The following is a 23,586-nucleotide window of genomic DNA, read 5'->3' as shown; positions in this document are numbered from 1 at the left end:
CTCAGCCCTGGGGTGCCCCTGTCCTGCCAGTCTGCTCTGGGGTTTCCATCCCAACCTCCACTGCCCTTGGGCATCCCCATGCCCTGGCACCCCTCGCCTTGCTGGGACTCCCTCCCACGTCTTCGCCTTTCCACAGTTCCCAGCGTTGGGGTGATCCCATTTTCCACAGCACCTTATCTCCCCTTCTGCAAAAGAAATCCTCTTTCTGCAACAATATAACTCTGTTCCTCACTCTGCCTTTCAGGAACCCCTGCCAGCTTCTACCCCTTTGGTTTTTACAATACAGACATCCCTCTTCTCACGCTTGTTTATTTTTTCTCAGCCCTTTTGTTCCCTCCCTGCTGCTTCCCTGTCGATTGCTGCTCACTCTCCTTGTGACCTGACTTTGAAAGCTGGTTTGAAGTGGTGTTCTAATATTTTAGGGGGTATTCTACAGCCCACAGTGATGAATGGACTGGAGCACACAGAATCTTAAATGACTCTACTTTGCTGCCAGAAAACCAAACACAAACATCTGAGGCACACTTGTTAAAATTTCTTCCAAAAGGTTTCAATGTCCTTAAAACATCCAACAAAAGAAAAAAGGGTTATTAGCTGTGCTTGCTGGCAGCATGGGTGCTGCCAACTTCAGGAGCTGTGATTTGCTCACCTTGCACATGTAAGAAGGAGCAGATCTGTCTGCTCCAGCCATCCCAAACGTCGTGGGGTTCGTTGCCAGCTCATGAATTTTTCACAGCTGCTCCCTGTGTGATGCTGGGCCCTACTGTCACTTACCTCATGCTTTGCCAGAAATACTCTGCACATGGTGGCATCAGATAATGTTGGTAATGCTGGACTTCCTAGGAGAAAGCTCAAAAGATGGAAGCTGCTCAGCTGAGAGTCTGCACCACTCTGGCCACCTACTCAGGGTCTCAGCTCCCAAAAACGTGCTCAGAAATGCAAAAGCAGAAATGACTCCAGTAAAAGAAAATTAGGGAAAATTTCTTCACTGAAAAGATTGTAGAGCACTGCAGCAGCTGCCTGGGGAAGTGGTGGAGTCACCACCCCTGGAAGGGTTCAAACTAAATGAGTGGAAATGGCACTTGAGGACGTGGTTTAGTGGGGAACGTGGTGGAGGTCTGGGTTGATGGTTGGACTCAATGATCCTAAAAGGTCTTTTCCAACCTGAGCAATTCTGTGATTCTATAATATCATTTTTAATGATTCTCTGAAAAGCCAGGGATTCTGAGACTGTGTAATCTCCACCCTTGCAGCCAGGGAGGTGTCTGCAATGATTGCTGCCTGTCTTGCTTTCCCCCTGTCTCCTGCAGGCATTGTCCGTGCCTCCAGCGTCTTCCCCATCCTGAGCACCATTTTGCTGCTGCTGGGAGGACTCTGTGTCGGAGCAGGAAGGATTTACAACAGCAAAAACAACATCATTCTCAGCGCTGGGATTCTCTTTGTTGCAGCAGGTGTGTTCTCCTTACATTGAGTCCTTAACAAGTGCTGCCTTTTGCAATGGAAAAAGATTGGAAAAGCTCGTTGCCTGTTCTTTCCCTGCACCCCTTTCCTGGATCAAGGGCATTAACAACATCACACCAGGCGAATTTCTTATCACAAAATTATGTTCTTCAAGCCCTAAAATAAGTATGTTCTAGAAGAGCTTTCCATTTTCCTGAAAAAAGGAAGTGGAATTCAGTAACAAGCATGTTCTACACTATTTAAAATGTATTAAACATTAGAAGAATCAGGCAACTCTTCCACCTAAGGCCTTTTTCTTCTTTTTAATGTGATGGCAGAAAACATTCACCTCTGATAGGTGAGCCAGGTTTTCACCCTAGAAACATCTGAGAGAGTCAGCCCCATTGTTAATGGCTTTCCCTGAAGCCTGGATTAAACAGGCTGCATTTAGATGAAAATTCAGCAAGGTGGAAGAGAACTTATCTTGATCAAGGTGAACAGCCATAGCCCTGAGCTCAAAATGTATTTTCATCACTATTCTGAATGTTGGAATCCCACTCACAATATTAGTGAGCTCCCATGTGCTGCTTTTGTCCCACCGTGGCAATGAAGAGATGGGAAAAAATCCTGCTGAGTATTTTGGAATCCATGTGAGGGGATGTGGCCCAGAGGTGGATCTGTGGTTTGTTTTTCAAGAATAAATAAAACCTTGAGATAAATGAAAGAGTAAATAAATGCAATTGAAATTCCTGGTCACAATCTTTGAACCATCCAGGTCCAGAAAGTAACAGGGCTTGATTTGAGTTTCTCAGCCACTTAACCACTGATTTATGGTTTTCTTTCTCCAGGTCTCAGCAATATCATCGGAATCATTGTCTACATATCCAGCAACGCAGGTGACCCAAGTGACAAGCGAGATGAGGACAAAAAGAACCATTACAACTATGGTTGGTCTTTTTATTTTGGAGCCTTGTCTTTTATCGTGGCCGAGACCATAGGAGTTCTGGCTGTGAACATTTATATCGAGAAGAACAAAGAGCTGAGGTTTAAGACCAGGAGGGAATTCCTTAAGACTTCTTCCAGTTCTCCTTATGCCAGGATGCCAAGCTACAGGTACAGGAGGAGGAGGTCCAGATCCAGCTCTCGCTCCACGGAGCCTTCTCCATCCAGAGACATTTCCCCGGTTGGCATGAAGATCGCGAGCACCATCCCCATGAACGAGATCTCCATGTACACCCTGTCCCGAGAGCCTCTGAAGGTCACAACGGCTGCCAGCTACAACGCTGACCAGGAAGCCAGTTTCCTGCAGGTCCACAACTTCCTCCAGAAGGAGTTTAAGGAAGGACTCCACGTCAACATGGTCAACAGGAGGACGACGCCTGTTTGAAGTTCACCTCCTTCCTCACGCTTTTTGAAGAAATACCAGAACAGAATGGATCTGTCATGAGAGAGAAGAGCGATGTTCAAGTACCCTCTCACCTCTTTAATTGTGGCATGTCTTGAGGTAGCAAGTGGAGATCCTCTGGCCCAACATAAAGATGTTACACGCTCGTAGCTTTTTTTGGAAGCTATTTGGAGTTCGTTTCTTTCCGTTCTTGGTGTCACGAGATGAAGGCAGTTGATGTTCCTGCACTTTTGTGGTGTGTACACAGTCTTGGAGAAACTGCAAAGGACTGGCCACCAGTGTGTTTTAAAGGATTACACAAAAATTGTTGTACTACTTTTTTTTAATTATTATTATTATTAATATTGAGATCCCTTAATACAAACTTGCAAATCCAATTTATAATCAAGCCCAAGGATGACTCTGAACCCCTCATCGAGTGAGCCGCTTTCCTCTGACACAGCGTAAACTTTGCCTCTTAACAAAAAAAAAAGGAAAAAGAAAATATTTTTGAAGGCAACACTTTCTAAAACTGACCTGTGCCGCTGAAACCGTAGAGCACCCACTTCCTGAGCGTTCTGGACTCCCTGAGGGGGTGGTGAGGGAACCCCCATTTGTGGGTGTCGGGCACCCCTTGGGGCAAGGAGAAGAGGCTGTGGGTGCATCTCCGAACCCCTCCAAAGGGAGCAGATTAAAGCAGGTGGGACTTGAGCATATTTGCAACCACCTTTTCTTGCCTAAACGTTTGGAAAACTTGAATTGTCATCTCGACGAGCCCTAGTGCCTGAGCCGGCGAGGTGCTGAGCGCGGGGTGCGGAGCCCCCGAGCGCGGGCGGGGAGCGGAGCCGAGCGGGCACCGGGTCCCTGCACCCCTGACTCCCTCCTGCTTCATAAGTGCAACCCTGATGCTCCTGCAGGCTCAGCTCTCTGGGAAGTGAGGGCTGGAGCAACCACCCAACCTCCCTGCAATGAGGGGCTGGAGCAGCCACCCAACCTCCCTGCAACGAGGGGCTGGAGCAGCCCCCCAACCTCCCTGCAATGAGGGGCTGGAGCAGCCAACCCTGAAAATGAGGGGCTGGAGCAGCCACCCAACCTCCCTGCAACAAGGGGCTGGAGCAGCCACCCAACCTCCCTGCAATGAGGGGCTGGAGCAGCCACCCAACCTCCCTGCAATGAGGGGCTGGAGCAGCCACCCAACCTCCCTGCAATGAGGGGCTGGAGCAGCCAACCAACCTCCCCATGAATGAGAGGCTGGAGCAGCCCCCCAACCTCCCCGCAGCGACGGCAGCGAGGCGTTCACAGAGCAGAGGACGACTTTGTATTTAAAAAAAAAAAACCAACACAGAAAAGGCGATCACCGTTTATGAGCTATTTATTAAACTCCTTTTCTTATGAATAAGTGCCGCATGGTGCAAGGTATAGTTGCTTTTGGATGGGAATGGTGGTTCGACCTAATTTATTTTGTAACGACGCGTCTCCTCACGTGCAGAGAGCCCACAGCAAACTCTACGCCCCACGTGAGGAGGGAACTAATTTGTACCCTTTGCTTCTGTATGTTTCTAAAAGAGTCTGAAATATTTTTTTTTCTTTTCTTATAAATTCCTGCTTTCGTTTTTTTACACTTAGGCTTGGATCTCAAAGCTCGAGGGCCTGACTCAAAGGTAATTTAATTTAATGGTACTCATGCTGATTTTAGTGACCACTCGACCAAGCCATATGAGAATGAGGTGCCCAGTTCCCCTCAGATGAATTAGATGCAGTGAGAGAGGAGCATCTAATTCCTGGAGATTCCTTTGATTCCTGTCATCTTTGCCCAGAAGACTAGAGAAGTGGTGACAAGAAATCCTGATTTGGACAGCTTGGCTCACTGCTGGTGGGAGATCTCAGCCAAACTCTTAAAACCTCTTTAGTCTTAATTTGTGCCGCGATGGCCGCGGCTCGGTGGTGGTTTGGACACGAGGCTTTCAGCTGGTGGAACCAAGTCCTCCAGGCCAGTCCTGGAGAAGCTGCCTTAACATCCCAAAAAGCAAGTTAACCCCCTCTCCCCCAGAGAGAGCCCCCCCTGCTCAAGCCTCTCTCCTTGCAAGAACCAAGACACAATTCTCAATGCTGAGTGCACGTCTTCCCCCAGCCGCTGTTCAGCTCTGCCCCAGCCCGGCAGAGCCACACAGTTCTTTTGGCAGAGGTGGGTTGGAGCCTTCAGCCCTGCTCATTAAGAGTTTCCATTCAGGTTAAAACTCTGCTGGGATCCTTTTTTCAAACCTCTGAACTCTGAGAGCTAAAGCGAATGGAGCGATGGGAAGGATTTAAAAGTAGAAAATGTTGTGCTACTTTCTGTATCAACACACTATGGAGAAAGGTGTTACACAAGCTTTTTAAAATAAAAATTCAAACAGAGGCAGACAAAACTTTTTTACCTACTTTTCGGCTAGGACAACATAAAAGAGTTCTAAAATTATTAAAGTTCTTGATGAAAGGCTTTTTTTTACAAGAATCTTTATGCTTTCAAACAATAAATTATTTCCTACTTTTTGAGACTTCGTAATATTAAAATACTTTGATTAGCTATGATAGAAGTAGAAGTTTGCAACGAAAAAAACCAACCTTCTGTCTCATTAGTGTGTCATACTAAGTGCTAATTAATTTACATCTAATTATAGTCGATGTATTTTTCAAGTGCAATTTCCCAGAACTATTTGTTTCCCACTGTGTTAATAAACTAATAGTTAGAACTAAGTCCTCATCCGTGTTTACTGTAATTAAGAATACAACCATTCCCTTTAAAACCAGGATTAGATAATAGGCTGTTGCTCTAAACTCATGTACCTTGAACTGGAAGTTGACAGTGTGAGGTTTGCTCCACGTTGGGTTTGTTCTTTTAGTTGTCCTTCTCCAGTGAATGTCCTTCAACCAACCATCTGATTCCAGCCAAAGCCCAAGGTTTTCCTTCAGCTCAGCTCAGACCTGCAGAGGCAGCTGAAGGATTTTCACACCACATTGGCAAAAAAAAAAAAGTCTTGCTGAGTGTTTTTGGGGTGTTGCTCTTTGGCAGAGCCCCCTCCCTTGGGGCAGGGGCCGAGCTGGAGCATCTGCTCCTTCTCCAGCAGCACCTTGGAACAATGGGGATCATGGGATGCTCCCGGGGCTGGACAGGGAACAAGGGCCTGGGGAGAAAACAGGGAGCAGAGCTGTTGTGCTGTGGGAGAATGGGGGCTGCCAGTGAAAACTCACTTACTTGCAGTGCAGGAAATTGTTCAACCAAAGCAAAAAAACCCCATTCATTTGACAATCCCAGTTCCGAAAAATCCTCCAAAAATCAGTCCTTTCCTGTGGAAAACTTTGATTCCCACAGAAGTGAAAGATCTGCAGCTTTCCTGCCCATGAACAGCCCGGCTCCATGGCTGAGCTATCTGACAGATTGTGCTCAGACTTTGAAACCACTCAGTCAGAGTAAAAAAAATCATCTGTTCTTCCACATCTCTCTGGTTTCCCAGGACAGCGTCGAACAAACGAGCCCCGTTTCTCAGCAAGGCCTGCAGGTCTCATGTCATTAACAATACCTGCCTTTGGGTAGAAAACATTCTGTAACAGCAGAACTTTAAAAAATGCTGTTGGATCAGATCTGATTCTCTAAGAAACAAAGTTTCAGGTGTACCATCAGCTCTCTCTTCCTCGTTTCTCATCCACCATAGGAGTAAAAGGAGAAATCACTTCAGCTGCCCAGACATTTAACAATAAACTATTTTTCTATTTCCTTTTCTCTCTGTATGGATCACATATCCACAAGGGCTAATGTATCACGTCCCTTGGGGCTACATTTCTGTCTGCAGTTCTAAAGTGTTATTTCCACTGTGCTTCAGTTCTACTGGTATAATCACAACCATGTATAATGTACTTAATCCTTACTTTTTAAATAAACCATTTTAAATGTACTTGGGGTTTGTGTGGAGAAAGGTCTATAGATTTTTAATTTCCAGGTTCTCTGAGCTGAGCTTTCTGTGTTTATCTTTTCATATTTCTCCCTGTTTGATTGCAGCTGCCCATGTTACTGGAAGCCAATATATCAGAGGAGATGGGACTATTCTTGTGGTCCCACAGACCACAAAATCTCCAAGATAAGCTGCCTTCACAGTATTTCCAGTTATTTGGGTTGGGAACTAAGAAAAACCCTCTAGTCTGCAGCTTCAGTGCCCAGTTTGAGTCTGGTGTGGTGGCCAGAGGCCACCGCAAACCATGGAGAGAAACAACCCAGTGTCTTCTGAGTGCTCCCCCCGAGCCTGTGCCTTCCTGCACCCTGTGAGCTCCTCAGCATCCTCCTCCCCCTCAGCTTGCCCACTTGGCCTGAAGGAAGCCCAGCCCCACGTGCTGAAGGTCCTGACTCTCAGACATCCCAAGCCATCCCTGCATACCCACAATATTTCTTCTTCAAAACCCTCTTTAACCTCCCCTCCCAGAACACTGAGACAGGCACTGCCCACCCCTCTCCATCCTCCTCTCCCACCCAGGGATGGATTGGCATGGCTGGAGGCAGGCAGGGATTCATCTCTTCAAATGTCTCTGCCCCACAGCAGTGAAACCCTTTAAAGCTGGAGCCCACAGCTGGTTCCCTTGGCCTGGAGTCACTAAAGGCTTTCCTGACATGGCTGGGCAGGGCTGTGGGTACGTGGTGACCCCTGGAGTGAGGCTGCCCTGCCCTGAATGGGGCTGTGTGGAAAAGGGGAGCTGTCTGAGGTGGGGGCAAGCAAGGACAGAGCCCTTAAGGCTTTGGAAAGTGGGAAACCAGTCCAGAGAGGAGGATGTGGAATTCCCTTGGAATGAGAAGAGTGACAGACATGGGCGGTGCCGAAAATAAAAGGGAATGAAGAGGCTTTGCACCTGTCTGGGGTCAGGCTCAGCTTACAGTGCCACTGCTCCCCAGAGGAGAGATGGCTCCCCAGGGCCAGGGATGGCTCCCCAGGGCAGGGATCACTGCCCAGGGCCAGGGATCACCTCCCAGGGCCAGGGATGGCTCCCCAGGGCCAGGGATGGCTCCCCAGGGCCAGGGATGGCTCCCCAGGGCCAGGGATCACCTCCCAGGGCCAGGGATGTCTCCCCAGGGCCAGGGATGGCTCCCCAGGGCCAGGGATGGCTGAGGAGTCAAAATTACTGAGGAGTCCTTGTCTGAGAAAAGCTGTTTGGTGAACTCACATTTGAGCTGAGGGCAGCCCAGGTGCCATCTGAACTCACACTGGAACTGAACAGCCCAGGTGCCACCTCTGGGTTATTCGCACCTGGGAAGGGTCTTCTGCAAAACATTATTTTGCAAGCAGGGAACCACAGGATGGGGTTAGTCTGGTTGTAAATAGTGAGGCTGGTCTGGAAAAAATACAGGAGAGTGCAGGTGCTGGGGAGCAGAGCCAAGCCACCACCTCTGCCAGGGGAAAAACAACACAATAGTTGGGCTTCAGGCACCTCCTTTGGCATTTTCTTCAGCAGAGAAAGAGAATTGTGTCCCTCCCTTTTCTGCTCTCCAACTTCAGTTTCCCCTGGCAGAGCTTGAGCCCATCGTGCCCCCTTGTCCTATTGCTGAGTGCCTGGGAGAAGAGACCAACCCCCACCTGGCCAGAACTTCCCTTCAGGGAGTTCCAGACAGTGCTGAGGTCACCTCTGAGCCTCCTCTTCTCCAGGCTGAACACCCCCAGCTCCCTCAGCCTCTCCCACAGGATCTGTGCTTCAGCCTTGATGTTCTTCTCAATCCCTTCAAGCCATATTTCAATTACAGTTATTTTGGAGCAACACTTTTTAGCTTACTCTTCATTTCCACTCCTTTCCCACACTCTCCTCACACCTCAGCTCCTCGCTCCACATTGTCCTCATCAGTCTGAGCTGACACCTCAGCACCTTTATTTTGACATCAAACTGGGGTGTTAATAAAGCAGGACTGGAGTAGCTCTGACATTATCTTGACACAATGATATTTGCAGCTTTCTACTGGCATTTTTTTAACCATTCTTTTAACATTCAGGTCCTGTCACCCTCCTCAGTTTGACATCACCATTGTAATGTCACCTCCACAGTGGCCTCTGCATTGACATTATCATCAAATTAGCTTTACAATCAGCTGGAATATCAAAGGGAAGCAGAGGAGCTGGTCCCAGCAATCAATCTGGGCTCAGGGGAGCCACTTCTGGAAGAAGGAAAGGATGTTGGGTGGCTGCTGGAGTTACAGTAGGCACCGAGAGGAACCTGGTTGGTGTGAAAGCAAAGAGTACTCGAGAGGATTTGCACTAGAAAAAATAGAAAAGAAAAAAACAAATGGAAATGAAAACCACAAAATATCCCCAAAGCAAACTGAAAAAACCCAAACAAAGAGCACAAAAAAACCCCAAAACTAAGAATAGTTCAGGTTAATTTAAAATCATTGTAAAAGAAATAAAATTCATAGAATTCTAATAAAAGTAAATAATAAAATAAAGTAGTTGGGTTATTTTGCCACTTTTCTGGGCTCTGGAGGGTCACTCAGCCCCGAGCTCCGCGAGCCGCCGGCGTGGGCGTGCAGGGCTATCAAACTGCTCCAGCACTATTATAAACACAGCTGTTTTTATAACCTCACTGAAAAGTTAATGGTCCTATTAATGCCTATTTCTGGGCATGCTGCAAGCCAAGGGATTACAGCCCCGCAGCCGCTGCGCCCAGCGCCGGCCGTGGGAACCCAACCCAACCCAGCGCGGCGCGGCCGAAAGCTGAGCCGGGCACGGGCAGCCCGGGCAGCACTGACACGGCCCAGCAGCTGCCAGGCCACCCCGACACTGCCCAGCAGCTGCCTGGCCACCCCGGGCTGACATTTCCCTCAGATGCGCCGGGGTCTGGGGAGCCGTCGCGCCGCGCTCCGCCGGCAGCGCCATGGACCAGAGCAAACCGCTGAAGGTGCGTCTGACCTTCTCCGTCATCCTGGTGGGCATCTCGCTGCTCTTCGCCGCCGTGGTGACGGACCACTGGGCCGTGCTCAGCCCCAGGGTGGAGGAGGCCAACGCCACCTGCGAGGCGGCGCATTTCGGGCTCTGGAGGCTCTGCACCAAGAGGATTTACATGCAGGGGCAAGGCCCCAAGGGGAAGGGCTGCGGGCCCATCAGCCTGCCAGGAGGTAGGTGCCCACGGGAGAAAGCACCAGCAGGCTCTGCTGGGCAGGCTGGAGGGAATGGCAGAAGGAAAAGAGGCTCAGCTGGGTGTCCCATGGCACATGGTTGGGGATGGGGCTGTGCAGGGCGGTTTTGGTGCCGCTCTGCACACACACACCCCTCGCTGCCATCCCTCTCGCTCTGAGTGTGTGCTGGGTTGTCTTGCACGTCTGTTTGTGACCATATTTGAGCCTCCTGGCAGAGGTGACAGTGGTGGCAGAAGGGGAGGAGGATGGGGCATGGTGGAGATCCCAAAGGGAGATTGGGATGGAGGGAGTTGTGTTGAACCCCAGCCAAGGGTGCTCCAGCACCCGGGCACGCTGACAGCAGTGGGCAGGAGGGAGGATTTATGGGCTCACCAAACACAGCTGGATCCTTAGGATTTCCAGAGCCACACAGTCATGGAGGAACTGCATGTTCACGTTGGGCACTGAGTTATCTCTGAGCTGTTCCAACAACAGCCATCGCTCAGGGCAGGCAGGAAGGGGGACCTGCAGTGTGGTTTGCCAACTTCCAGAAAAGAGCAAAAACCAAGTTTGGATCAGTTCCTCAAGGCCTTGGGGACCCTCCTCACCTCTCCCTAGTGCCAGCTCAGCACGGGCAGCTCCAGCCTCATGGATGGGAGGGCAGGGGCACAGCAGCTCTCCGGGCAGGCTGTTCCTCTGCCGTGGCTAAAGCAGCTCGTTATGGTTTCACTGATTGCCAAGTCAGCACCATTGGGTTTGCACTCAGACCCTCCCTCTGTGGCTGAGCCTCACTGCTTTTTTAGAAGCCTTCCAGGGGACTGGATGCTTTCCAGAACAGAAATATAACAGGATTGCCTTCGTGTTAGACTCGCTGCATGAAATGAAATATATGTTAACACGTATTTGAAAATTTCCTGTGAAAAATCTTCCTGCCTGGGCTGACTGCACATTCCCTTATTACTGCAATTCTTTACCTCTTTGGCCCAAATTCCATGTTGTGAGGAGGGAGCTCAGGCTCATCATGTGGATCTGCCTCGAACCAAACTTGGGAGTGTGTTATCCATATGCTCAGTGTCTGTCCCGGAGGTATTTACGTGCCTGGAAACACATTCCTTGCTCTGCGCCTTTCCTCGCCCAGGGACAACTCCCCCGAAAGGAAAAACAACAGAAATCGGTGGATAAACAGCAAAATTGCACAACTGTGGGGTAAATATAAAACTCATAAATATCCAGCTGTCTGCAAGGAGCAGAGTCAGGCAGGGCACAGGGAAGCAGCTCTTTGACAGACACCAGCATGTGCTTGCACAGACTTGAATCCCATTCCAGCACGGGAATGGTGGAGGGGCTGAGCTGCCCAGCCCAGCCCAGCCCAGCCCAGCCCAGCCCAGCCCAGCCCTGGCTCTCCAGTTTTTAAAGATCTTGGGAATTTGGGGGATGTTCCGCGCCACACTCGCATCTCAAAGGGCGCAATTCCCTCCTCCATTAGAACATCCATCCCTTCCCCCTGTTTGCCCCGGGCAGGAGCAGAGCAGGAGGGGGAGCTCGGCCACATGGCCCGTGTTGGATTGATTTCACACTTCAGGAAGGGTGTCAGCAGGGAAACACCCGGGCTGGGAGACCTGCAGGAGCCGGGAGAAAATGGGAGTGAACCAACACGCAGGGAAAGAGCAGATGCAGGCACGGCTTTTCCTGAAAATCATGAGACATAACCAGACATCACTGCCAGGACTGGGAAAGAAGCATCAGAATTTATCACTGAATTAATAACCATCTACCAGTCACTCCCTGTGGAGGAAATGGATGGCGTGATTAACGTTATTTATTAGGCTTTGAGCTCAGCACAGAGTGGGGAGGATGACTTGGCTCGCAGTCCACGAAGCAGGGCTGTGATTTAGGCAGAGCTTTAAAATTTTACAGCCTTTCCGAGGGTGTTGACAAATTGAAAAGGGTTCAGCATCCTGCTGTAACCAATAAAAAGATCAGGCTGTTAAAACCAGGCAAATTCAGATTAATACTGAGACATTTTTAATGGGCTTGGTGGCCAACGGGGCGTTTTATTCCCAGCTGCAAAGGGAGTTCTGTGTCACTGCCCGTAACTGCAGGTCTGTGTCGTCCTGCAGAGTGGGCTCCAGCACCACAGGGATGCTCAGCAGCTTAAACTGCTCCTTGTAAACACAGCAACCTGAGTGCAGGCAACTGGAGAGGAGAAGTGCTGGAGCAAATGGGGCTCAGCAGGGCTGTGTCACTCCAGGTCCATTCAGAGACTCCCTCTGCAAGGCAGGTGGGAAATTCAGCTACATAGAGAGACCATCTCCAAAACTCCCTGTGTGCCCAGGGCCTTGTTGGCCAGGTCAGAGCCCAAGGCCTGACCCTCCACCGCTCTAACCCCTCCTGTAATCCCAGCAGCAAGTCCTGTCTCCCAAACTTAAGACAAGTGGAAACCTCACAATAAATCCAGGATTTTCCAACCATCCATCCTGCCACAAACCCCCACACTGTGCCCATCTCAGGTTCAAGAGCAAGGTGGGCTCCAGCCCCTTCCCCGCCTGTCACTCCTGTGCTCATGGGGGACAGCTCCCACCTGCAGCTCCACGTGGCCCCAGCATCTCATGGTCCTTCCACCCTTTCTTCTCCCACAGAGTCTCCAAAATGCAGCCCCTCCAAGGTTCACCCACAGTCCAGTGGGACTGCACAAAACCACTGCTTTGGGGCTCAAAATTTGCCACTCCAATCACAGAGGGCTGAGTTCAAATGTATTTCCTCCAGTTGTTTGCAAGGATAATAAAGAACAGGTCAGGAGATGCCAGAGCTAAACATTAACCTCTCCAGCAAGGAGGATCTGCAGATGAAATAAAAGTCAGCTTACAAAATTAAGTAGATAAGAGTGTCTCGAAGGAATCTTCCACTAACAGGCCCAAAACCTTTCTTTGCTATTGCCTGTCTCCTGGGAGAAGGAAGATGAATCTTCCTCCAATCAGTAACTCCAGAATCTGCCATTTACAAGACAGAAAAACCCCACAAGAACCCACAGGTAAAACACAGTGCACTGGGATCTTCTGCCAGGGAAATTAAGGCTGCAAGTGGCCACAGGCAGAGCCCACAGCACTCCTGGGGGGTCCAGCAGCCCCCCCGGCTCAGGCTGCCCCCCCTGGCCCAAGCTGGAGCTGCTCATCCAAGCCTGGATGTGGAGAGGACCACAACACCCTCCCAGACTTTCTCCCAGCATCTTCTGGGAGCTGGTGGTATCTCCTGGTAACATTATTATGCTGACATTCACCAAGCAGGCAGTGCCTGTGCTTCATGCAGTCTTGGCACCGTTTCCTGGGGTGGTGGGAGCCCACCCCAGGGTGCCCAGGGGGTGCTGGGGGGTGCTGAGTGTGCCCTACACAGCAGAACAGTCTCTGCTCAGCACGTCCCACGACTGTGCCCTTCCAGCCAAATTCCTGGCCAGCAACTGCTCTCCCAGCTCACACCCTGCAAAGCCTCAATTAAAGCAGTTATAAATAGCAGGAACACCCTCCCCCCTACCCCCGCTGCTGCCAAGGCTCCCTCCCAGCCAGCAGGGCCTCCCCAGACCCTTCCCACCCCTCGGGGAGGTTGGCACTGCCCTGTGTGTGGTGACAGCAGTGCCACTGCTGGCCCTCCCTGGGCTGAGGAGGAACAAGCACCAAGAGGCTCAGCCACCAACCTCCCTCCTCCCTTACCCCTGCCCCACAGCCTGGCCCCCTGTTCCCTCCACAGCCCCTGCAGGAACACCCCTGTCCTTGGCAGTGCTCATGGAAGGCCAGGTGGAGGAACTTCATAAAGTTCCCTCTGTCTAACTCTGCTGCCTGGTCAAATTAACAGACTGCTCTGATGGGATCAAACCTCAGTGAAGCCTTCAGTGAGAGCCTCTTTGCCCCTGGTTCATACACCCTTCCCTTCCTGGGCAACTGTTTGGGCTTCAGAGAGCTTTGGGCTTGCTTTACTTTGGTCTTTTTTCACTGACAGCCAAAAAAAAGGCCCTGAGCATCCCTGTTTTAGTAAAACAGCACGTGCTGTGCTGCCCTGCAGCAGCCCCAGCCCTGGGACCCCGAGATGGGGGTGCCATCCCCCCATGCAGCACCTCCCAGTGCCACACAGGGGCCTGTGAGCTGCAGGAGGGGACAGCCAGGAGGGGGAAGGTGCATGAGGACACTCCAGCCTCCCCTTCTGGACTCCAAGCTCCCCACAGGAGGGGTGACCCTGCACTGGGGTGGTGCCACTGGGGGTGGGTTGGCAGTGGGGAGGGGAGGGGAGCTGCCAGCTCAGCTGTGGGCACTGCAGTCTCATGCCCAGGACATAAAGCAACACAGAGAGGCAGAACTGTGACGGGCAAAGGTAGAAGGAGAAAAATTATCAGTAATTAATATTTTAAATAGAGGAGCAATCAGTGTGCAAAGCTCTGGGAGGCAGCAGCCCACAAAAGGTATAGAATCATAAAATCAGAGAATCACAGAATCAGCTGGGTTGGAAGAGACCTCTGAGATCATCAAGTCCAACCCTTGGTCCAACTCCAGTCCCTTTACCAGATCATGGCACTCAGTGCCACGGCCAAGCTCACCTTAAAATCCTCCAGGGATGGAGAATCCACCCCCTCTCTGGGCAGCCCATTCCAATGCCTGAGCAGCCCCTCTGTAACAAATTTCTTTCTGATGTCCAACCTAAACCTCCCCTGGCAGAGATGGAGCTGTGACGTCTTGTCCTATTGCTGAGTGCCTGGGAGAAGAGACCAACCCCCACTTGGCCAGGACTTCCCTTCAGGCAGTTCCAGACAGTGTTGAGGTCACCTCTGAGCCTCCTCTTCTCCAGGCTGAACACCCCCAGCTCCCGCAGCCTCTCCCCACAGCACTTGTGCTCCAGTCCCTTCTCCAGCCTCGTTGCTCTTCTCTTCTCAGTTGGGTTGGAAGAGACCTCTGAGATCACCAAGTCCAACCCTTGATCCAACCCCACTGTGATCACCAGCCCAGGGCATGGAGTGCCCTGGGCTGGTGATCACAGTGGGGTTGGATCAAGACATGGTGGATTCTCTGTCCCTGGAGGTGTTTCAGAGGACACTCAGTGCCACATCCAGTCCCTTCTCCAGCCTCGTTGCTCTTCTCTGGCCCCGCTCCAGCCCCTCAATCTCTTTCCTGACCTGAGGGGCCCAGAATTGAACACATCAGAGGGTCTTCATGGTCCCTGCTGGAGTTGGTGTCCTGGCATAGCCCTGCCCTCACCTGCTCCCAAGGAATTCAGACCCAACTCCAGTCTCTGGGTAACCCCAAGGGCAGTCTCAAAAATATGGCAAGTTTGATACATCAGTCAGAGCTAATTCAGTTTTGCTACATTTCATCAGAGGTTTCCAGGTGCACAAAATTGAATTTCCTTCTCTCTCTCAGATCGCAACTGCTCCTACTTCAAGCACTTCACTCCAGGAGAGACCTCGGAGATATTTGAAGTAACCACCCAGAAAGGTAAAAATGATTCCAGAAAAATATTTTGTTATGTTGTATGAAGTGTTGGGCACACAAAGTCTAAGGGAAAGGGGTCCCTAAATGAGGGTTCATTAGAGGAGCTTCTATCAGACACCATCCCTCAAAATGTGGAAAAATGTGGAAAAATGTGGAAAAATGTGGAAAAATGTGGAAAAATGTGGAAAAATGTGGAAAAATGTGGAAAAATGTGGAAAATGCCCTGGACAAGGTCAATTCCCAGCTGCCTGGAAGGGACTATTTTTATGTGGGATCACACTCAGCAACATGATTTTAGGCAAGTTGCCCCACAAATATATAACAATGTCAATACACAGGAAAGCTGCAAAAAGTGTTTTCAGCACGAAAATGACTTTCCAGCATTGGCACTCCCTGTGACTCTCAGCCTTTGCCATCAGAGGGGAGGATATTAATAAAACCTAAATGAATAAATCATACCCCAAGCAGAGCCCTGACCCTGCAAAGAAGTGCAGAGGCTTCTGAAGACCATTAGGAATTTCATGCTTCGTATTGATTTGATATGAAAGTCATGCAAAAAATGGAGCGGTCGATGGGCAGAAGGAACAGGATCCTGCAAAGACACGCAGTGTTTGCAGAAAAATTGTCCTTTCACAGACAAATTTCGTATTTTCTGTAAGTCCCTGGTAAAGCCAAATATTTTGAGGGCTCCCCTAACGTGCTCCTCTCTCTTTCTCACCCTGTCATTGAGGACAAACCCCTTTGTTTTTGCCACACAACATACAGTGGAAAATATGAGCCAGTGGTTCCATTGAGTGCATTAAATAATCTGGTTTGCTTCCAGTGGAAATTGGAATGCTGGAAAACACTGGGAAAAAAAGGTGTTCTAAAAAAGCAGTTTCCTAAGACAGGAAAGGTTGGGAATTCTAAGTGGATAGGTGAGCATGTATCAAAAGCAGCTGCTTTTGCTCACCTACACTATCAGATCCACCCAATGCACCCAATGCCTTCCCAGCATTGCAGCAAAACAATCAGGAAGAACTTTTGGGCAAAAGGAAAAGCTTAAGCCCAACAAAAGATTTTACATTGAAACAAACCCTTTCAGGCAGTTCCAGCACAGAGTAAAGAGAAACACTGAGGAAATGATAATAAAACTGTGGCATGGAAAGCAGTGAGAACAAAGAGTGATCTGCTCTTCCCCTTTGCAGGGAGAGCTCGTTTGGATGGGAGCTAATTAGTAACAGGCAAAAAAAACCCTTCATGTTTTTGCCTGGGAGATATTTTTTTTAAATGGCTTGAAAGGCAAATATCATCAGGCACTGTGATGTTCATGCATGGCTACATGTGTTAAATATTAAACTAATCTGGAAACGAACACAATATGCAAATGAAGGCCTGAATTATTCAATTAGCAACTCTCCCCCTCCACTGGGGCACTGGAGTGTTCTGGGGCTGGGGGAATTGTCCAGCTTAGCTGGCTTAGCTAAAACCAGGACTTTTGGGGAGGGTTTAATCCCATGTCCTGAAGAAGTTGGGTTTCCACAGAGCTGGAAATCGTTGTGATAAAGTGAACAAAAAAAAAAAAGAAAATGTGCTGCTCAAACACTTCCCCCTTTGGATGCTGAGCCCATGGAGCACTGTGTGTCTGTGCATCAGTGCTCTGCAAGGGAATAAAGCCAGCAGGGAGCTGTGTGTGTACTCTCAGAGCAGAGTGTGAGGTGATGGAAGAAGCCACAGAGCCCAGAGAGGCTTTATCAGTAACATCCACACAGCAGAGCCCAAACAGCTCCACCAGCCCCTCCCAGGTGGGCTGATGGGCAAAGGTGCCCTGTGCTCTCTCAGTGAGTGTTCACAAAGTGCTTCCTCCTCCTGCTCTGATTTTAAACCCTTCACACTCAAAAGACACATGGCCAATACTTGCCCGTTTTCACTTGAGGGAAATAATCCACCTCACCCCATCGTGTTCCTCAGAGTGTCCCACCATGATGTCACCACTGGCTGCATGCTCAGAATGTGCACACTGTCATTTTTGGGTTTTTTCCCCTTTGGCAGAATACAGCATTTCAGCTGCAGCCATTGCCATCTTCAGCGTGGGCTTTGCCATCATGGGGACAATCTGTGTCCTCCTGTCCTTCAGGAAGAAGAGGGACTACCTGCTGAAACCAGCATCCATGTTCTACACCTTCGCAGGTACAGGGTGGGCCCTGCTGCACTCAGGTCATGGGGTAACACCCAGAGACTTCAGATGGATCCTGGGGGGATGGAGACCCTTCTGGAAACGCCATGGAAATGGCATTTCCCTCCCAGTCCCTGTGTGGTATGAGAAGGTCCTGCTCAGTGAGCATTGCCCAGGAGCTCATCTGCATTTTCTCCAACTCCCTTCCAAAGGGGTGTTTCTACCACAATCAATGCCAGACCCAGCCCCAACCAGGGATACACAATATTCCATCTCATTTATTATCAAACCAAAGGCTGATCCAGGCCCCCAACACACGAGGGCTGCACTTTCCCACAAGCCAAGAACACCTTGACATGTCACAATGAAAGACAGAGATGCAAATTGTCACCTCAATGAAAATCTTAGTCTCTGAAAAAGCTCCCCAGGCACTGCAATTACTCCTTCCCCACTTTGAGTTACCCATCCAAACCTGCCTAAAAGATGACACTCAACAAGTCACTGGCTGACCTGGGTTATGGCCTGCAGAGCTCTTGGCAGTTCCAAGCACTGGTTCCTTCCAACACTGACAGCAGCAACTCACCCATGATCCCTGTGCCCCAGGGTGCTGAGCCCCACCTGGTTCCCCCAAGGCCAAAGGAGTGACAAACCTGTTGGTGCAGATGATGGTTTCAGTCAGGTTGAGAGTGGTGGTCGCAGTCTGGTCAAGAGGGGTGGTCGCAGTCCTGTCAAGAGTGGTGGTCTCCTCCTGTCGAGGTTCTGCTCCTCCTCTGGATCCAAGGAGCGGTGCCCCAAATCCCCAAACCCCAAGATTACATATGCTTAGGTTCAGGTGGGAGCACCCAGTACCTCCCCCCTTGTGGAACTCCCCACCCTGAGGGTACCACTCGTTGGATGCAGAGGAGGAGCAGAACCTCAGCAGGAGGAGCCCACCACTCTTGACCAGACTGTGCCATCATCTGCACCAACAGGTTTGTCACTTCCTTTTACTTTGGACTCGAAGGAACCACATGGGGCTCAAAATGCAACCCCCGCACGGGAACGACACACAAGGGGGTTAATTACAGGTGGCAAACTGACAGCTGGTTACTCACCCAGCAGTGCTGTCCCCTTCAGGGCTGTGCATCATCATCTCGGTGGAGGTGATGCGGCAGTCGGTGCGGAGGATGATCGACAGCGAGGACACGGCGTGGATCGAGTACAGCTACTCGTGGTCCTTCGCCTGCGCCTGCGCCGCCTTCGTGCTGCTCTTCGTGTGCGGCCTGGCCCTGCTGCTCATCGCCCTGCCCCGCTTCCCCCAGAACCCCTGGGAGACCTGCATGGATGCAGAGCCCGAGCACTGACGCTCCTGCAGCAAACCCAGCAAGTGCTCTGCAAGGATTGGGGGTTTAACGTGTCTGGGGCTCATTTTACAATGTGCTCTCCATCAAGTGAGCCATTACTGAACCAGGGCATGTTCCATTGTAATTATTGCTTTCCTTTTCTTTTCCTTTTTATCCTTTCTTTTTTCTTTTTCTTTTTTCTCTCTTTTTTCTCTCTTTTTTTTTGGTTTTGTTTTACATTTTTTTTTTTTAAGCAAGCACTCAGCACCATCAGGGGTGTGGGTGACTGGCACTGCCCTGGGCCAGTTTGGGGTATTCTGTGCTGATGTAGTTGAGGGAAAATCTGTGTTTGAGCCAGCTCAGGTCACAGAGAACACAGCTTTGTTAGGGAGATGTTTGGTGTAGCTGGGTGTAGATTCATGAGGGATATCAGGTTTTTATACATTACTTGGTCAGAAAGAGACAGTGAGAAACTCTGGCCCCATGGGGAGTGCATGTCCCCACTTGGACTGTACTCCCCTCCCTCCCTAAGAGGATTAGTTCATCACTCTGGTGTAAGACCCTTGTGCTCTTCTATTAAACTGTTAAAATTTGAAATCATATCAAGACAGAACTTTGGGCAGCAATGGGATCAAAATGTCCCCCCCAGATTTGCACCCTGCAGTTCCATTCTTTTCAATCAATCATAAACCCCCACAAGATAAAAGAGTTTTTTGTTCTGCTTAAACTTCAATGGCAAAGCCGAGAAGTACTGAACATTAAGAGTGATATTTTCCTTTAATAAAAAGGTTCATCTTCCACTAGAGTGATTTTCTGCAAAATTATTTGGATGGATGAATCACTTGGCCCACCCAATTCTGCCAGGTCCAGAAGGACACTGTAATTCTGGGTGGTTTTCTTGGGGCTCTCACTTGGTCCCTGGGAATGGGCTGTTTTCCCCACTGCAGACATGCACATAAAACTACATTCCAGGGAAAATCCTTCAAAGCAGCTGCCAGAATGGAAAGGCTGTGCCTGGAACACCTGGGAGAGGCAGCCCTGAACCTCCCCAGGGCATGGCTGGGGGTGCACAGCAGACCCAGGCAGTGCTGGGGGATGCTGAGGGGCTCATTTGTTGCTGAGCCCCTGCAGGGCTTTGCCAAAGCTGCCTGAAGTACTGGGGGGACTGGGGGTCCCCCAGCCTGGCCATCTGCAGCCCTGAGGGTCCCCCAGCCCCTCCAGCCAACCTCTTTTCACCATCACAGCCCTCCAGCACCAAGAGGTGGGGGGTTTTAATTTTTTTTCAGAATCTGCTCACAGCATTTCCTCCCTCAGGCAGGAAAAAAATTTGTGCTTTACAGTGAACTTTTTTCACCCCATAATTTAAAAACCAGGAGAAAAAGGAACTGAAGGATCCTTCCCTCCACATTCAGCTGTCCAGGATCCTACAGAAAAACAGAATTTATAACAGAATATCTCTGATCAGGTTTGAAGAGATCTGAAACCATGAGATGTTCAAGCACCTCGAGCAATCCCCCAGCAATTCAGGGCTGGCTCGAGGGGCTGCCCTTGGCTCCCCCCAGCCAGACCCCACCAGGGTGCCCTGAGCCCCACCAGGCTCAGGCTTGTCTCCATCTCCCCATCAGCAGAGTGGCAGCAAGAACAGAAGCCTTTTGTGAAGCTGCATTAATGTTTTTCAAGCTCTTTGAAGTTGAAAAGCACTACAAATAACACATATATTACAAAGTTTGGGGATAAAGCACTGGCTGGTGCTCAGATGTGAGTGTGAGCTGAGGAGCTCTGCCTGTCTCTCATCATGAGAGACAACTGCAAGTCTTGCTGTTGTCACGCAGCCACTCTGAAATGCTAAATGGTTTTGAGATCTTATTTTTGGGTACAGAGCTGACATTCTTCATTTGCATTTCCATTGTTCAGGAAAACAGGGGCTAGTTTCTAGGCAGCTCCTTTACATGCAACAACAGAAAGGAAAGCAGTTGGTGTGACCCCACGGTGGCTGAGCCAGGGTTGGGACACCCCAACCCACTCAGGGCAGATCAATCCAAGCAGAGCAATGGCAGGCACAGCAGCACTGCCACCATCACCACCTCACACGTGCCAGGGCTTGAGATAAGCAAGGTTTGGGAACATGGGGGTAAGTTCCTCACCCCACATGGAGCAGAGGCATGTCCTGTGTCCCTGGGAAGCACCTTTTCTGCAGGGCCATCCCTCTCCTGAAATGCTTCTTCTGGGAAGAAGTTATTTATAGGTAGATCCTTATCCTTATGGGCCCACTCTTCGCCCAGCTGCTCAGTCTCCCTCAGGATATTCAAGAGCAAGACACGAACATTTTCAGATAAACATGTCCTGGAAGGTCTCACCCATCTCGTGCACTCACATTTGTGTCAGGGCTGATCCACTTCACCCAAGCCCCAGTGAGGGCAATGCACAGACTCCCAGTGAGTGCTGGGGTTTGGGCTGGATCCAAGGTTTTACAGCCTCTCTGGGCTCACTTTACTCATGAGGCAGAGCAGACACACAGCTCACAGCAGTGAGATCCTTCACCCCCAGCCACAGCTCAGCCAGATGCCTCTAAAAGCCTTAAACTCACTGAGCTTTGTTCTCCTTCTGCTCCAGGCTGAGGCTTTGGGATCATTCCCTGCTCTGTATGGTCCCTGCCAGACTGAGAAGCACATGGATGGCTTCATTTTCTTCTTCAGATGCTTAAGAACTGCTGAAGAGGGACCTGTCCATTAAACTGGTCATTGGCATTCACAGTGGGGAAGGCACTGCTCCTGCAGCAGGTCTGTTCTGCCGTGTCGGAATCTCTCCCAGAGAGCTGGTAATGTGTTTGGAGACTTAATAAAAGTAATTGGCCTTCATAAAGGAAAAAGAATATAATGGTGGAGGGGGGAGCTGTAACCAGTCCCAGTTTTCATTCTCTCAGCTCAGCAAATAGCAGGGAACAGCCACCAGAACTTCAGGAATGCACCATGAAATGTGAAAGGAACTTTCTCACTAGCAGGGGAGTCATCAGAGCCAAACAGGGATGGGGACCTGGCTGCCACACAGCCAACAGGAGCACACATGAGCCTGGGACATGGCCAGAGAACACCAGAGAGAGGGAGAGGTGAATTAATGAATTAATTAGCAGAACCAGTATCAACCACCAGCCACCAGCAAACCCTGAGTGCTGGTCCTGCCACCACCAGACCCACAGACACCTCTGCTCGCTGGGCCCTTGGGATGTCACGTTCTTTTGCCTCACCATAAACCAGCCTCAGTGCCCAGCCCCTCCTCAGGGCACCCACCACAAGGCTGTGATTTCAGCTGCTGAACTCTGCCCATCACCCTGCAAAGCCCAAGGGTTGAATCACAGCAACACAACACAAGACACGACGTTCTCTGTTTATGTAAGATTTGCTGTGAGGCGCCAGAGAATCTGCCTCCCCTGTCTTTAAACACTGTGTTGTGTGAATTCACTGTGCAGGAAAGGTGTCAGACAAACAACCCTGAAGAAGCAAACTGCTTGTTTAGCAAGCAGTGAGCTGAGCTCTCCCTACACCCTTCCCCTGCAGGGAGGGACTGCAGAACAGCCCAGCACCAGCAGTGTGGGGAGCCAAGGACTCCCCAGGGCTCACAGCACACCAGGGAGCACAGCTGGTGTCTGCAGAGGGCATTCCAGCCACAAAGCCTGCTACAAAGCCCTACTTTTCCCTTAGTCCATGCCTGAAAGAGCCAGCACATGCAGAAAGCTCAGGGGTTGGACCACCTTGGCAAGTGGCTCACAAAGGCACAGGTAGATTCACCTATTTGTGTTTTCACTGATCCCTTTACACTGTCACCTCCTTGTGGCCATCACCTTTCCCTCTTCACTCCAACAGTTGTGGAAATGACTCCCACAAAGTCCCAAAGATCTGGGAATTTCAGCCCTGCAATGAGGCCCTTGGCCCTGCTGCAGAGGGGCAGTTTCTCTCCTGGCCCTGTCAGCTCTTGAGGAACATACCTGGTACACGAGGTCACCAGCACCAGGAGATGCCGTTTGCAGCCCCAGGGAGGGCCCTGCAGATTAACACCAAGCCCTGGGCTCCATCCAGCACTGCAGTCACACAGTCACATGCCAGGAACCTGACCATGGGCAGAAATTTATAGAATAAACCTCAGTCAACAGCATTTAAAATAAGCTTCCCCTTTCCCCAGTGGGCCAGTGGCCCTTGGAATGTTGGATCACTTCATCTCTTCACTCCAGAGTACTGGGCTGCTCTGTACCAAAACCCCCACACAGCAATGGGACCTGTTCTAAATTCCAGTTATTTCCCCTTTTCCCTGCCACCAAGGGGCAAGACAGGAGTGTCACAGCTTTGTTTTGACTGAGGAAGAGGATGAGGTGGCCCTTGCTTTGTCACACTTGATGGATGTTCTGGCTCCAGTGAAGCCAGAAGACATACAGACATCACACATGCACAATGTGCATCCAGACACTGAGCTGCTTTGCTGCTCTCCACAAAGGAATGCAGAGAAGGGAATAACTGGGATTTCTGGCCTCCTTTCTATGTAACAGAACCAGTAGCACAATCTGTGCCAGGGCTGCAGCCCAGGCTCTGCTTCAGCTCATGCCCAGGATCACCAGCTCTCACCAGCAGCAGCACAATGGCCTTAGAGCTGCTCTGGGGGAGGTATTTACCCTCCAGGAGGGAGCCAAGGCTTCTGGAAAA

At 50.3% G+C, this 23,586-nt stretch overlaps 2 protein-coding genes across 2 annotated transcripts in view; both read left to right on the top strand.

Moving 5' to 3' along the window:
* The window catches only part of CACNG4 (calcium voltage-gated channel auxiliary subunit gamma 4), a 45,763-nt gene extending 39,011 nt beyond the window's left edge, over positions 1-6,752 (top strand). Inside the window, exons 3-4 of the mRNA XM_071573833.1 lie at positions 1,311-1,451; positions 2,289-6,752. Coding sequence (XP_071429934.1) covers positions 1,311-1,451; positions 2,289-2,827 — 680 coding nt within the window. The 3' untranslated portion in view covers positions 2,828-6,752. The remainder of the gene's footprint in view (positions 1-1,310; positions 1,452-2,288) is intronic.
* Positions 6,753-9,706: 2,954 nt separating this feature from the next.
* On the top strand, positions 9,707-19,123 carry CACNG1 (calcium voltage-gated channel auxiliary subunit gamma 1). Its single transcript, XM_071573650.1, has 4 exons — positions 9,707-9,947; positions 15,347-15,421; positions 17,450-17,587; positions 18,690-19,123. Exons 1-4 carry the CDS (start codon positions 9,707-9,709, stop codon positions 18,914-18,916), a joined length of 681 nt encoding a protein of 226 aa, XP_071429751.1. The 3' UTR covers positions 18,917-19,123.
* Positions 19,124-23,586: the final 4,463 nt, after the last annotated feature.

Source organism: Pithys albifrons, chromosome 19, assembly GCF_047495875.1.
Source record: "Pithys albifrons albifrons isolate INPA30051 chromosome 19, PitAlb_v1, whole genome shotgun sequence".
Classification (NCBI taxonomy): domain Eukaryota; kingdom Metazoa; phylum Chordata; class Aves; order Passeriformes; family Thamnophilidae; genus Pithys; species Pithys albifrons.
The sequence above is the reverse complement of the archived record's forward strand: the minus strand, read 5'-3'. Positions and strand labels throughout refer to the sequence as shown.